This window comes from Salvelinus alpinus, chromosome 2 (genome assembly GCF_045679555.1).
Source record: "Salvelinus alpinus chromosome 2, SLU_Salpinus.1, whole genome shotgun sequence".
Lineage (NCBI taxonomy): Eukaryota > Metazoa > Chordata > Actinopteri > Salmoniformes > Salmonidae > Salvelinus > Salvelinus alpinus.
The window spans coordinates 126,036,837-126,050,259 of record NC_092087.1 but is presented as its reverse complement, the minus strand read 5'-3'; the positions used below and the strand labels follow the sequence as shown (position 1 = coordinate 126,050,259).

General features: G+C 44.1%; 1 protein-coding gene across 7 annotated transcripts in view; it reads left to right on the top strand.

Moving 5' to 3' along the window:
* Positions 1 to 13,423, top strand: part of LOC139568663 (regulatory-associated protein of mTOR) — a 177,152-nt gene that overhangs the window by 65,013 nt on the left and 98,716 nt on the right. For all 7 annotated transcript variants that reach the window (XM_071390654.1, XM_071390650.1, XM_071390649.1 and 4 more), the window contains exons 5-7: positions 1,861 to 2,019; positions 2,769 to 2,915; positions 11,167 to 11,342. In XM_071390654.1, the coding sequence (XP_071246755.1) occupies positions 1,861 to 2,019; positions 2,769 to 2,915; positions 11,167 to 11,342 (482 nt within the window). The remainder of the gene's footprint in view (positions 1 to 1,860; positions 2,020 to 2,768; positions 2,916 to 11,166; positions 11,343 to 13,423) is intronic.

Sequence of the window (13,423 nt, the reverse complement as noted above, 5' to 3'; positions counted from 1 at the left end):
TCTGAAGAAAGTTTAGTCAGCCTAAACTGATCAAGTTACCACCCCATCTCTCCCCACTCACATTTCAGTGTACATTCGATTGTGAAATCCCAACTCTAACACAATTAGCAGCTGCTGATAACACTTGATCTCATAAGGACTAACATTGGATCGCTGAGAGTGTCTATCCGCCAGGCAGTGTTCAGACTGCGGTCCTATCTGATTGCACCAAACTCAATCAGCAACTTTTGCTTTCAAGGTGTGTTTGAAGCCGAATGGGGAGACTGGATGATGTCTTTGAACACATACATATTGGACTGTTTGGTTCGTTGCTAATTAGCTTGGTGTTTCTAATGATTGTGTGGGTTAAATGCTGAAGTCCTTGAATGGGAACTGATGGAGTTAAAAAAAGTTAGTTGGTTAATACTAGGTTGAATGGGAACTGGTTAATACTAGGTTGAATGGGAACTGGTTAACCAGTTCCCATTCAACCTAGTATTAACCAGTTCCCATTCAACCGAGTATTAACCAGTTCCCATTCAACCGAGTATTAACCAGTTCCCATTCAACCTAGTATTAACCAGTTCCCATTCAACCTAGTATTAACCAGTTCCCATTCAACCTAGTATTAACCAGTTCCCATTCAACCTAGTATTAACCAGTTCCCATTCAACCGAGTATTAACCAGTTCCCATTCAACCGAGTATTAACCAGTTCCCATTCAACCTAGTATTAACCAGTTCCCATTCAACCTAGTATTAACCAGTTCCCATTCAACCTAGTATTAACCAGTTCCCATTCAACCTAGTATTAACCAGTTCCCATTCAACCGAGTATTAACCAGTTCCCATTCAACCGAGTATTAATACTAGGTTGAATGGGAACTGGTTAATACTAGGTTGAATGGGAACTGGTTAATACTAGGTTGAATGGGGGTTCTGTTGATGTAATATTGTGCAGTCATGAGAAGGGCTTACCAAGAAAAACTTCCTAAATGGCTCTTGAGGTAAAAACGTAGTTGGAGCACAAAACAAATAAAATAAACATTGATTTCTTATTGCTCACTATTGTACAGGATGCGGACAGGTGACTGACGTTTTGTGCGTGTCTTGTTTGAGAGCGAGAGAGAACCTGTGTTTGACTGTTTGTATGACTCCCATGTGCGTACCACGTACACCGTTCATATGTGTACGATGACGTGTACACACACAGCAGGCCGTTGTCCCACTCTGCTCTCATTGCTAGTTGACCACGAGGCCCTGTTTCCCTCATTTACAAGCAGCAGGAGCATTATTTAAATATGCCACTGAAGCCTATTACAGCAAGCACAATAGTCTCTTCTATTCTCCCCAGGTAGGATAGCAATGACGCAAATACACCTCCTTTCTCATAGTATTAAAATAGAACAACAAAAGAGACATCTCCCGTAGCCCTAACCTACTTTCAGCAGCGCTATTCAGTTGTATCTAGTTATTTCTAGTCCTCTAGGCATTGTCTTGGAAGGACTGTCACGTGCTCGGTTTCTCCAAAGTTGTTTAATGATGAAAGAGGAGAGGAGGGAGTTGAATTGAAAAGACCTGCCGCCCTTTGACATCAGAATAATAGCGTGAGGGAGCTGTGTGTTTGGCCCGCTTCTCGTTTCACCCCTCATTCATATTTCTACGCTCGCGTCTGGATATTAATCGATACACTTAACTATGGTGTACGCGTCTGTCCACGCTCTCAAACTGCGACGCGTCTCTTTCCTTCTCTCTCTCCTCTCTTCTCTAATCGAACGCATGTTGTCAGATCAAATGAGAGGCGGGTAGTTGTAGCAGCGTGATAACACAACACACAATCGCATCAAATCATATTAACGCTCTCTCTCGGTCTCTCTCTCAGGCACGTTACAAGCAGAGTCTGGACCCCACCGTAGACGAGGTGAAGAAGCTGTGTACGTCCCTGAGACGCAACGCCAAGGAGGAGCGTGTCCTCTTCCACTACAATGGACACGGGGTCCCCCGACCCACCGTCAACGGAGAGATCTGGGTCTTCAACAAGGTGAGAGAAACATACACATGCATAAATATTCATTCACCCACACACGCGTGTCCAATGATGACTTCCATTTCTGTCTCTATAGTCGTACTAAGACGAAAGTCCAGTCGTTGAATACACACGAACACAAACACACACTAGCAGGTCCATTGGGTCAACTGATATTAGACTTAAACAAGTTATCCCACAGACACACCCACACCAACAACAAAAATAGTTATTACAGAAATACATTATTTTTTGGACACACCCACTCTAAATGACACACGGCTCCTGTCTTGGTTTGGGCGCTGCCTCTCCCCAGTACACCCCAGAGCCTCTCCTCCTCTCCTCCTCTCCTCTTCCTCTCTTTATTCCCCTTAATGATGAGTCCTATAAAACCAGCCCTGCTGCCTACTGTCTGCTACGGTGTGCCTAGGCCCCATTGTCACAGCCCCCCCCCCGGTCCACCTCCTAAAAACACTCCCACAGAGTATCTCCCAGTACAGTAGTCAGAAACAACATCATGACTTTCATTGCTTCCCCTCGTCCAATCCAATAAGCGAATTGGGACGCAGCCGTACAGTTAAAACCATATCTACCCCTCTTTCTTTCATTATTAGTGTTGAAAGAGGATGGAAGGATTTGGCAACATCTTAAACTCTTTGGACAAGTATGAAAAATAATTGCTAGTAGTACATAGAACATTTCTAATTACTGGGTTTGTCTACCAAAATGTTTAATAACCCCCATCCTGTCTGTCTGTCCTGTAGAACTACACCCAGTACATCCCTCTGTCTGTGTACGACCTCCAGACGTGGATGGGCAGCCCCTCCATCTTCGTTTACGACTGCTCCAACGCAGGCATCATCGTCAAGTCTTTCAAACAGTTCGCCCTGCAGAGAGAGCAGGAGCTAGAGGTGGGTGGCAGAGAGATATACTGTGCATTAAGTATTCAGAGGCCTTGACTTTTCCCACATTTGTTTTACATTACAGGCTTATTCTAAAATGGATTTAAAAAATAATTTTCCTCATGAATCTACACACAATACCCCAGAATGACAAACAGGTTTTAAGACATTTTTGTAAATGTATAGAAAATGATTTACATAAATTGCTATGAGACTCGAAATTGAGCTCAGGTGCGTCCTGTTTCCATAGATCATCTTTGAAATGTTCCTACAACTTGATTGGAGTCCACTTGTTGTAAATTTAATTGATTGGGCATGATTTGGAAAGGCACACACCTGTCTATATAAGGTCCCGCAGTTGTCAGAGCAAAAACCAAGCCATGAGGTCGAAGGAATTGTCCATAGAGCTCAGACAGAATGGCACGAGGCACAGATCTGGGGAAGGGTACCAAAAAATATCTGCGGCATTGTAGGTCCCCAAGAACACAGTGGCCTCCATCATTCTTAAATGGAAGAAGTTTGGAACCACCAAGACCCTTCCTAGAGCTGGACACCCGGCCAAACTGAGCAATCAGGGGAGAAGGGCCTTTGTCAGGGAAGTGACCCAGAAACCGATAGTCACTGACAGAGCTCCAGAGTTCCTCTGTGGAGATGGGAGAACCTTCCAGAAGGACAACCATCCTTGCAGCACTCCACCAATCAGGCCTTTATGATAGTGGCCAGACTGAAGCCACTCCTCAGTAAAAGGCACATGACAGCCCGCTTGGAGTTTGCCAAAAGGCACCTAAGGACTCTGACCATGAGAAACAAGATTCTCTGGTGGGATGAAACCAAGATGGAATTCTTTGGCCTGAATGCCAAGCGTCACGTCTGGAGGAAACCTGGCACCATCCCTACGGTGAAGCATGGTGGTGGCAGCATCATGCTGTGGGGATGTTTTTCAACAGCAGGGACTGGGACTAGTCAGGATCGAGGGATTTTATCATTTTTTTAAAGTACAGAGATCTTTGATGAAAACCTCCTCCGGAGCACTCAGGACCTCAGACTGGGGTGAAGGTTCACCTTCCAACAGGACAATGACCCTAAGCACACAGCCAAGACAACGCTGGAGTGGCTTTGTGACAAGTCTCTAAATGTCCTTGAGTGGTCCAGCCAGAGCCCGGACTTGAACCCAATCGAAAATCTCAGGAGAGACCTGAAAATAGCTGTGCAGTGACACCTCCCCATCCAACCTGACAGAGTTTGAGAGGATCTGCAGAGAAGAATGGGAGAAACTCCCCAAATACAGGTGTGTCAAGCTTGTAGCATCATACCCAAGATAACTCAGGGCTGTAATCACTGCCAAAGGTGCTTCAACAAAGTACTGAGTAAAAGGTCTAAATACTTATGTAAATGTGTTATTTCATTTATACATTAAAAAAACAAATGCCACAAAATAAACTTTTTTCTTTGTCATTATGGGGTATTTTGTGTAGATTGGGGGGGGGGGGGGGGGCAGTTTAATCCATTTCAGAATAAGGCTGTAATCGAACAAAATATGGGAAAGTTAAGTTGTCTGAATACTTTATGAATGCACCGTACACACACACACACACACACACACACACACACACACACACACACACACACACACACACACACACACAGACAGAGTTCCCCCATACACGCACACAACCACTCCCGCAGCGAGACCAAGGTATGTGTGTGTAAATTTGCGTTGAATTCCGAATGGCAAGCCAGATAAACCTTTTGAATGGAAGAAGCGTTTCACAATCTCCTCTCTGTGATCCCAGCCTGCGAATAGGCAGCTGGAGCTAAATGAATTAATGATAGTGTTTTGGTTTGGTCAGGATCTCCACTCCCCCTCCCTACCATCCCTCCATCCCCTTTATTCCACTGTTTTCTTCTTACCGGCCATGGCATCTCAAGTGAATTTACAACACGCAGTTCAATTATTCATGGAGGAGATTGAACGCACTTCAGATTATATGGAATACAGCAGAAAGAAAGAGGGTGAGCGAGAGAAGGACAAGGAGGGATGATGAGATGCAGAGAAAGGGGGAGAAGAGGGCGAGCAATACAAAGGGGGAGGACGTGGGGAAAAGAAGTGGGAGAGGAAGGGATGGCAGAGCGAGGCGAAGGACGAAAAAGTGTTCCAATGCAGTCTAGAGAGACTGAGAAAAAGGCAGACAGATTGTGAGAGGAGACTCATCCTTCACTGTGCAGTCACGCTAAGTTCAATACCTGCAACACAGCTTCTCTCCACTCACCATCCGTCCATTCAGGCTCCCTCTGCCCTGCTCCCTCTAACCCTTCTATCAACTCTAAGTTTTAGAACACCTTCTCATTCAAGGGTTTTTCTTTATTCACTTTTTTCTACATTGTAGAATAATAGTGAAGACATCCAAATGATGAAATAACACATATGGAATCATGTAGTAACCAAAAAAGTGTTCAATAAATCAAAATCGATTTTATATTTTCAGATCTTTCAAATAGCCACCCTTTTCCTTGATAACAGCTTTGCACACTCTTGGCATTCTCTCAACCAGCTTCACCTGGAATGCTTTTCCAACAGTCTTGAAGGAGTTCCCACATATGCTGAGCACTTGTTGGCTGCTTTTCCTTCACTCTGCGGTCCAACTCATCCCAAACCATCTCAATTTGGTTGAGGTAGGGGGATTGTGGAGGCCAGATCTTCTGATGCAACACTCCATCACTCTCCTTGGTAAAATAGCCATTATACAGCCTGGAGGTGTGTTGGGTCAACAAATGATAGTCCCACTAAGCCCAAACCAGATGGGATGGCGTATCGCGGCAGAATGCTGTGGTAGCTACGCTGGTTAAGTGTGCCTTGAATTCTAAATAAATCAGACAGTGTCACCAGCAAAGCACCCCCACACCGTAACAACACCTCCTCCATGCTTTACGGTGGGAACCACACATGCAGAGGTCATCCATTCACCCACACCGCGTTCTCACAAAGACACAGCGGTTGGAACCATGAATATCCCATTTGGACTCCAGACCAAAGGACAAATTTCCACCGGTCTAATGTCCATTGCTCATGTTTCTTGGCACATGCAAGTCTCTTCTTCTTATTGGTGTCCATTAGTAGTGGTTTCTTTGCAGCAATTCGACCATGAAGCCCAGATTCACACAGTCTCCTCTGAACAGTTGATGTTGAGACACAACACAACTGATTGGCTCAAACGCAATTAAGAAGGCAAGAAATTGCACAAATGAACTTTTAAGAAGGCACACCTGTTAATTGAAATGCATTCCAGGTGACTACCTCATGAACCTGGTTGAGAAAATGCCAAGAGTGTGCAAAGCTGTTATCAAGGCTATTTGAAGAATCAAGTTTATTTTTTGTTTTAACACTTTTATTTTTTGTTTACTACCTGATTCCATATGTTATTTCATAGTTTTGATATCTTCATTATTATTCAACAATGTAGAAAATAGTAAAAAATTAAGAAAAACCTTTGAATGAGTAGGTGTTCTGAAACGTTTGACCGGTAGTGTATGTGTCCAACTCTTACCAGGCTGAGATAGCAGGGGCCACGGCCCGATAGAGGGATGTAGAGATGGAAAGACGGAGGAGAGAGACGAGGCCCAGCGGCCCATCAATAACACTTAAAGCTGTCAGCGCGTGATAGGCGGTAGAGCGAGGGGGCGGGCAAGGAGGAGGGAGGGAGGGAGAGATAGCAACAGAGGGCAAGGGAGAGGGATAGAGTAGAGTTTGCTCCTCAGCTGTTAAAAAGTGTTGGTGTAATTGGCCACTCTGGGTTCTCTTTGGGTCACTATGGGCTAAAGCTCTTAGCTCCAGCCAGCTGGAACTGTTGTGAAATCAAATCAAATTGTATTTGTCGCGTACACGTGTTCAGCAGAAGTTATTGTGGGTGTAGCGAAATGCTTGTGTTTCTAGCTCCAACAGTGCAGTAATATCTAACAAGTAATGTCAAACAATTACACACCATACAGACATCTAAAGTAAAGGAATGGAATTAAGAATATATAAATATTTGGGCGAGCAATGTCAGAGCGGCATAGACTAAGATACAGTAGAATAGGATAGAATACAGTATATACATATGAGATGAGTAATGCAAAATTTGTGAACATTATTAAAGTGACCAGTGATTCCTAGTCTATATAGGACAGCAGCCTCTAATGTGCTAGTGATGGCTATTTAACAGTCTGATGGCCTTGAAATGGAAGCTGTTTTTCAGTCTCTCGTTCCCAGCTTTGATGCACCTGTACTGACCTCGCCTTCTGGATGATATATTGCAATGTGATTGAATGGAATTTAATGTGCCATAACGGAACTGTCTTTTGGGCCTCCCGAGTGGAGCAGTGGTCTAAGGCACTGCATCGCAGTGCTAGCTGTGCCACTAGAGATTCTGGGTTCGAGTCCAGTCTCTGTCGCAGCCGACAGGGATGTCCTTGCCCCATTGCTCACTAGCGACTCTTGTGGCGGACCGAGCGCAGTGCACACTGACACGGTCGCCAGGTGTACAGTGTTTCCTCTGACACATTGGTGCAGCTGGATTCCGGGTTAAGCGGGCATTGTGTCAAGAAGCGGTGTGGCTTGGCTGGGTTGTGTTTCGGAGGACGCACGGCTCTCGACCTTCGCCTCTCCCGAGTCCGTACGGGAGTCGCAGCGATGAGACAAGACTGTAACTATCAATTGGATACCACAAAATTTAAGAGTAAAAGGGTAAAAAAGAAAAGAAAAAAAACTGTCTTGGTCTTCAATAAAAATAAAAGTGACATTTTGAACAAATCTTATTCAACAACAAATATCAGCTGGCGGAAAGCAAAATGGCTCCACTTTACACCTCAGTGCACCTCCCCCCCGCCTGCACAGCAACAGGAAGAGAGGGAAGGGGGAGTGGTGGAGAACGAGAGAGAGTTGGAGGAGGGGAATGGAAAGATGGATGGCAGTTGGGAGGGAGAGGAAAGAGAGAGGGGTATAGATGAGAGGAATATTGAAATAGGATAAGGGAGGTAGAGGAAGGAGACAGGTGGAGAGACAGGGAGGGAGGTAGTTCCGGAAGACTATTAAAGATGCATGATAGTACCAAGGCAGGGAGTCCCCTCCATCCCTGTTTCCGGTACAGCATAACGCTCTGCAGCAGAGTGCAGGAAGAGGGTGACCCTAGTTCACACTCGCGCTCATACACACACACACACACACACACACACACACACACACACACACACACACACACACACACACACACACACACACACACACACACACACACACACACAGGGACAGACTTGATCCCACCAGGGGCTTTTTACCGGGAAATAGGGGGAGTGGTGCGGAAGGATGGGGAGGTGTCTCTCTCCTCTCTAACAGACATGCAACCTTCAGTCAGGGGTGTGGTGTCTGAGTGCTCTGTTATGAGCAGTCCGCTTCCTGCTAAATATTTCAGAACTTACTGTATGGAGTCAGCCGTATGATGCTCACTGCATTATCTGCTGTGTGGAAATGACTATGTGTTTGTGTGTCCGTGTGCTCTTTCTTTTGGGCGGATGGAGTCTGATTTGTTGTGCATTTGTCTGTTGGTATATCTGTTCTCAGTCAATGCACACTTCCGTGTGTGTTTGTCTCCTTGCTGTCTGTGTGTGTGTGCGCGCACGTGTATACACCCCCCCCCCCCCCGATTAGGTCTGTGAATTAGTGTACGTAAACAAAAATTTGCATACCCCAGTGTGATGAAAATAAAATCCTTCCATGATTGTAATGCAAATTTATGAGATTACGATATGCTAATATGTTAATATGCTAATTCCTGAAAAGCAGACGGTTTAGGCAGTAATGTGGTGTTCTCCATAAGGTGTATTGTTTACCCGTATCACAATATCCCAAATGATTTGTGTAACGATATTGTTCCACCGTCGTTGATACATCATGCATTATAGAGTAGTTAAAATATCCATGTTGCGTTGGTTAGTGTAACATTCCCCATTTCATCATTAAGAAGTGACAGAGAAGATGTAATCGTACGAGACACTGACATAAACAGTGTACATACGCCAGCACACACACACGTCCCTATTAATCCAGACAGGTCTGAGCAGAGCTGTAGGTTTAATAGTGCTATTTTATGAGTCTGTATCTAAAAGCAATGAAGACACACGTGGACGTCACACTGAGATGTTAGCTAGCTGCAGGTCCTACATTTAGTTTCCTTTCTCTGGAGTCTCCTCATTATAACAAGCTACAATTAGAGAGGAAGGCTCTTCTGCCCATAGCTCTGTTGCACCCTGAACTGAGATGTATAATCATACAACACACTGAATCTCTCACACACACACACACCTTACTTTCATGCCTCTGTTCATTTCAATTGAACGTTTTGGAGTGTTGTATTTGCACATCACCGAGGGTGGAAAATCTGGAGGAAATGCTGGTCTGTCTGTCTGGTTGCGTTTCAATGTGTCTGTTTACCAGCTAGCCCTTAGGAAAACATGACCAGCCTTCCATCGTCTAACACTCTGGCCTAAGAGGCGTTAGTAAATAAAAAATAAGCCTAGGTTTACCATGCCTTGCATCAGATGTTGAGGAGTTGACTGTGAGGAGAAGTTAGCTTTTTTCACCTCACGTTTTCCAGATTGTGTGGTCTGTGTGTGACACTTGCCTTTGAGTGCATTGTGTGTGTTGCACATTCCCTTTTCTCCCTATAGACTAAGGAGATGTGAGGACAGCCTGATCGACTGGGCATGTGTCCCTGGTCTACTGCGCTGTATGTAAGTGTTTAGGTTGACACTTTGAAGAAGACCTTTCACTTCCTCCCTGCACAGCAATTATAGCCAGCTTGGCACAGCGCTGTTTTTAAAAACAGGAAGTGTTTTTAGCACTTAAAGCAGAATGTCCCTGTTCTCTCATGGATGGGATGGTACCTGGAGTGGCAGGTAAATCTCAATCTCCTGTGAAGAGTCCCACTCTTCAACACGCGGTACCATCCATCTACCGTGACGCTTGCTATCATAAGGCTAGACGGACAAAGTGCTTTAAATTGTATTGCACCCTTCCATCATATGCATCAGCTATGCCATCAGTACAAAATTACCCCCAAGGGCCGGATCAAATCTCCAGATCCTTGCCTGAAACTCGGCCGTACGTCGCGTATTGTTAGTCATCGGGAGATTTAGGCTGCACCAGAATTGTAGAATTATGGCAGAAGTCACACATTTGAAGCTCGAAAGTACAAGCGCTTCAGTCATAAGTCTGTGAAGTATTTATAAGCCCAGGGAGTCCGTGGTCAACAGCCCTGGGTGAGGAGGGGAAGGGAGCGCTCCGAGGTTGTCAAATGAAAAATGGAGCTCACCTCCACAAGCTGCCTAGAGGCAGACTGACATCACACCAGGTCTGGATGGATCCATACACCCATACAGGAGTAGACACACACACACACACGTACTCAGGAACAAACGTACACACACACCTGTCCATTCCACACACACACACGCTCTCTCACACCTTTGTATTCATGGCATTGTACAGGCGGTCCACCTCCCCAGAATGATAATATCACATCTTCCAATATCTGCTCCAGAGGCTGTTTGTTCAGAATACACTATGCTATCGAACACCTCCGCCACCCTGAACTTCAAAAGCTCTCTTCCACATCTCATTACCGGATGATAGCAGAAGTTTAGAGCAGTGAGAGGATCCAATGTCCTAAAGGTTTTCACTCCCTTTCTCTGACCTGCACATCCCTCTGGCCTGTTATCTGTCTCTTCTCTTTTCTGTTGGTTCTGTTCTTGTTCTTTTATCTGGTCCTCTTTCTCTTGCTCGGCGTTACCATCTCTGGTTGGTTTTCCCTTCTCTCTTGTTCTGTGTCTACTGTTATTTCTCTTTCCCTTTACCTCTCTTTTTCGCTCTGACTTTATTTACATTTGAGTCATTTAGCAGGGCTCTTATCCAGAGTGACTTACATTGAGTGCATTCATCTTAAGATGTCTAGGTGGGACACCTTCCCTCAATGAAGTAGCTATCAGCAAAGTCAGAGCTGGGGCGGGGGGGGGTCAAGTGCACGAGTTCAGTATTACATATTTTCTCTATTATGCCCTGGTCTTCTCTGTACCTTTTTTATTTTATTTTTGAATACAAACTCATATTTTATTCAGACGGGGATAGCATGGAATCGGTGTGTCCGTCTGTGTAGCTTATTTGTTTGACCTGTGTCTCTGTATAGCCTCTTAGCTTCATCTCCAATCCAAGTCTTTTGTTCTCTTCCAGGTGGCAGCCATTAACCCCAACCACCCCCTGGCCCAGATGCCTCTCCCCCCCTCCATGAAGAACTGTATCCAGCTAGCCGCCTGCGAGGCCTCAGAGCTACTGCCCATGAACCCTGACCTCCCCGCTGACCTCTTCACCTCCTGCCTCACCACGCCCATCAAGATCGCCCTGCGCTGGTAAGAGCCACAGTGGACCAGCCAAAAGATTGATCGCTCCAACTTAAAACTCCTTATTCTCAGACACCCTGTCTAATCGGCGTACTTTCCTTGTTCAATGATATCCAATGATATTGATATTAGTATGTCAAATAAACTGTTTAGATATATTTTCCGCATAAGTATGGTCCTTAGTTGACATCCCTGCTCTCAAAAGCATTGATGCGTCATTAGATTTGAACATACTGTACTTTGGGGGAATATATTGGTATGGCCTTCATTTGACATACTAATATAATTGGATATCGTTCCATATTCCGTGGTGTTGTATTTTCTGCCTCTGTCTGTGTGGTACAGCTGATTTAGCATGTAGATCACACTGAGGGGGGTCTTGCTTACCAGTCACAGGTGATTTCATCACCTCTAAAGATCCCCTGTCACTTTACCATGCGTGCCCACACACACACGGCCATCTGTATGATGTGTCATTTATGTCATGATTTTTTATTTTATTTTTATTTTTTATTTTATCTTTATTTTAACAGGGAAAACAGACTGAGACCTGGATCTCTTTTACGGCTGTGCCCTGTGTAAACATGTTGACATGTACAGTTTTAGACATACAGACAAGAACATTTCAAAACATACACAATTCAACAGAAACAATCACAGACAACATCATATTGATCCTCCATAAGCATTTTAAAATGGGCAAGGGACACCAGAGTGTCTAACTTAAGTTGGATCTGCAGTTTGTTCCATGAATAAGGTGCAAAGGAACTGAAGGCAGTCCTACCCAACTCTGTGGAGACCGCAGGAGTCTCTAATGTAATCCACATCTGTGATCTGGTTTTAAAATTATTACATCTTGTGGAAATTAATGATGATATATATGGAGGTAGTTTTAAAAGAAGTGCTTTATAAATAAACAAGAGAGCATGTTGCTCTCGCCTCACAGATAGAGAGACCCAACCCACATGTTGATATAGGATACAGTGATGAGTTCTGTAACTATCACCCGTGATAAACCTGAGTGCACAATGGTAAATAGCATCCAGTGGTTTTAATGTGTTTGCCGATGCATGCATATAGATAATATCACCATAATCTAAAACGGACATAAAAGTAGCCTGCACAATTTTTTTCCTATTTACAGAGGACAGACAAGCCCTGTTTCTGTAAAGGAATCCTATCTTGAATTTGAGCTTTTTTCCCAATTCAGTAACATGTTTTTTAAAAGAAAGCCTATCATCTAACCATACCCCTAAGTATTTATATGCAGAGACCTTATTGATTTGAGTACCATCCAAGCTAGTGATTACAAACGTGTTTCTAACTGAGAGTTTAGACCTAGAAAAAAACATGACATTTGTTTTCTTAGCGTTTAAAACAAGTTTAAGCTGTAAAAGAGACCCCTGTAGTATCCTAAAATCAGACTCCAACTGCATTAAAGCTTGGTCCGCTGTTGGAGCAATAGAGTACATCACTGTGTCATCTGCATATAAATGGAATTTACAATATCTGACATCATCACCAATGTTGTTTATATAAAGTGAGAACAATAGTGGGCCAATTATTGAACCCTGAGGGACCCCTTTAAGTAACTGTAAGGGGTCAGACTTGACCCCATCGACCATGACGGCTTGAGTTCTATCTTTAAGATAGTCATAAAACCATCGGCAGGCATCAGTGCCCAGTCCTATAGATGACAGCTTACTCAACAGGATAGCATGGTCTACAGTGTCAAAAGCTTTTGACAAATCTACAAACAACGCAGCACAGTGCTTTCTATCGTCTAAGGCATTTGCAATATCATTTACAACAAGCATAGTGGCCGATGTGGTACTGTGTTTAGATCTAAAACCAGATTGATTGGTACTAAGAATACTGTTAGCAGAAAGAAAAGATTGTAACTGTTTGTTGACTATAGATTCTAAAATCTTTACCAGACAAGGGAGCCTAGAAATGGGTCGATAGTTATCCAAATCACTACCGTCACCTCCCTTATGTAATGGCAGAACAAAAGCTGCTTTCTACACCTTAGGGATATTTCCTGTGCTTAATGTTAGATTAAAAATGTGTGTTACTGAACCAGCAACAAT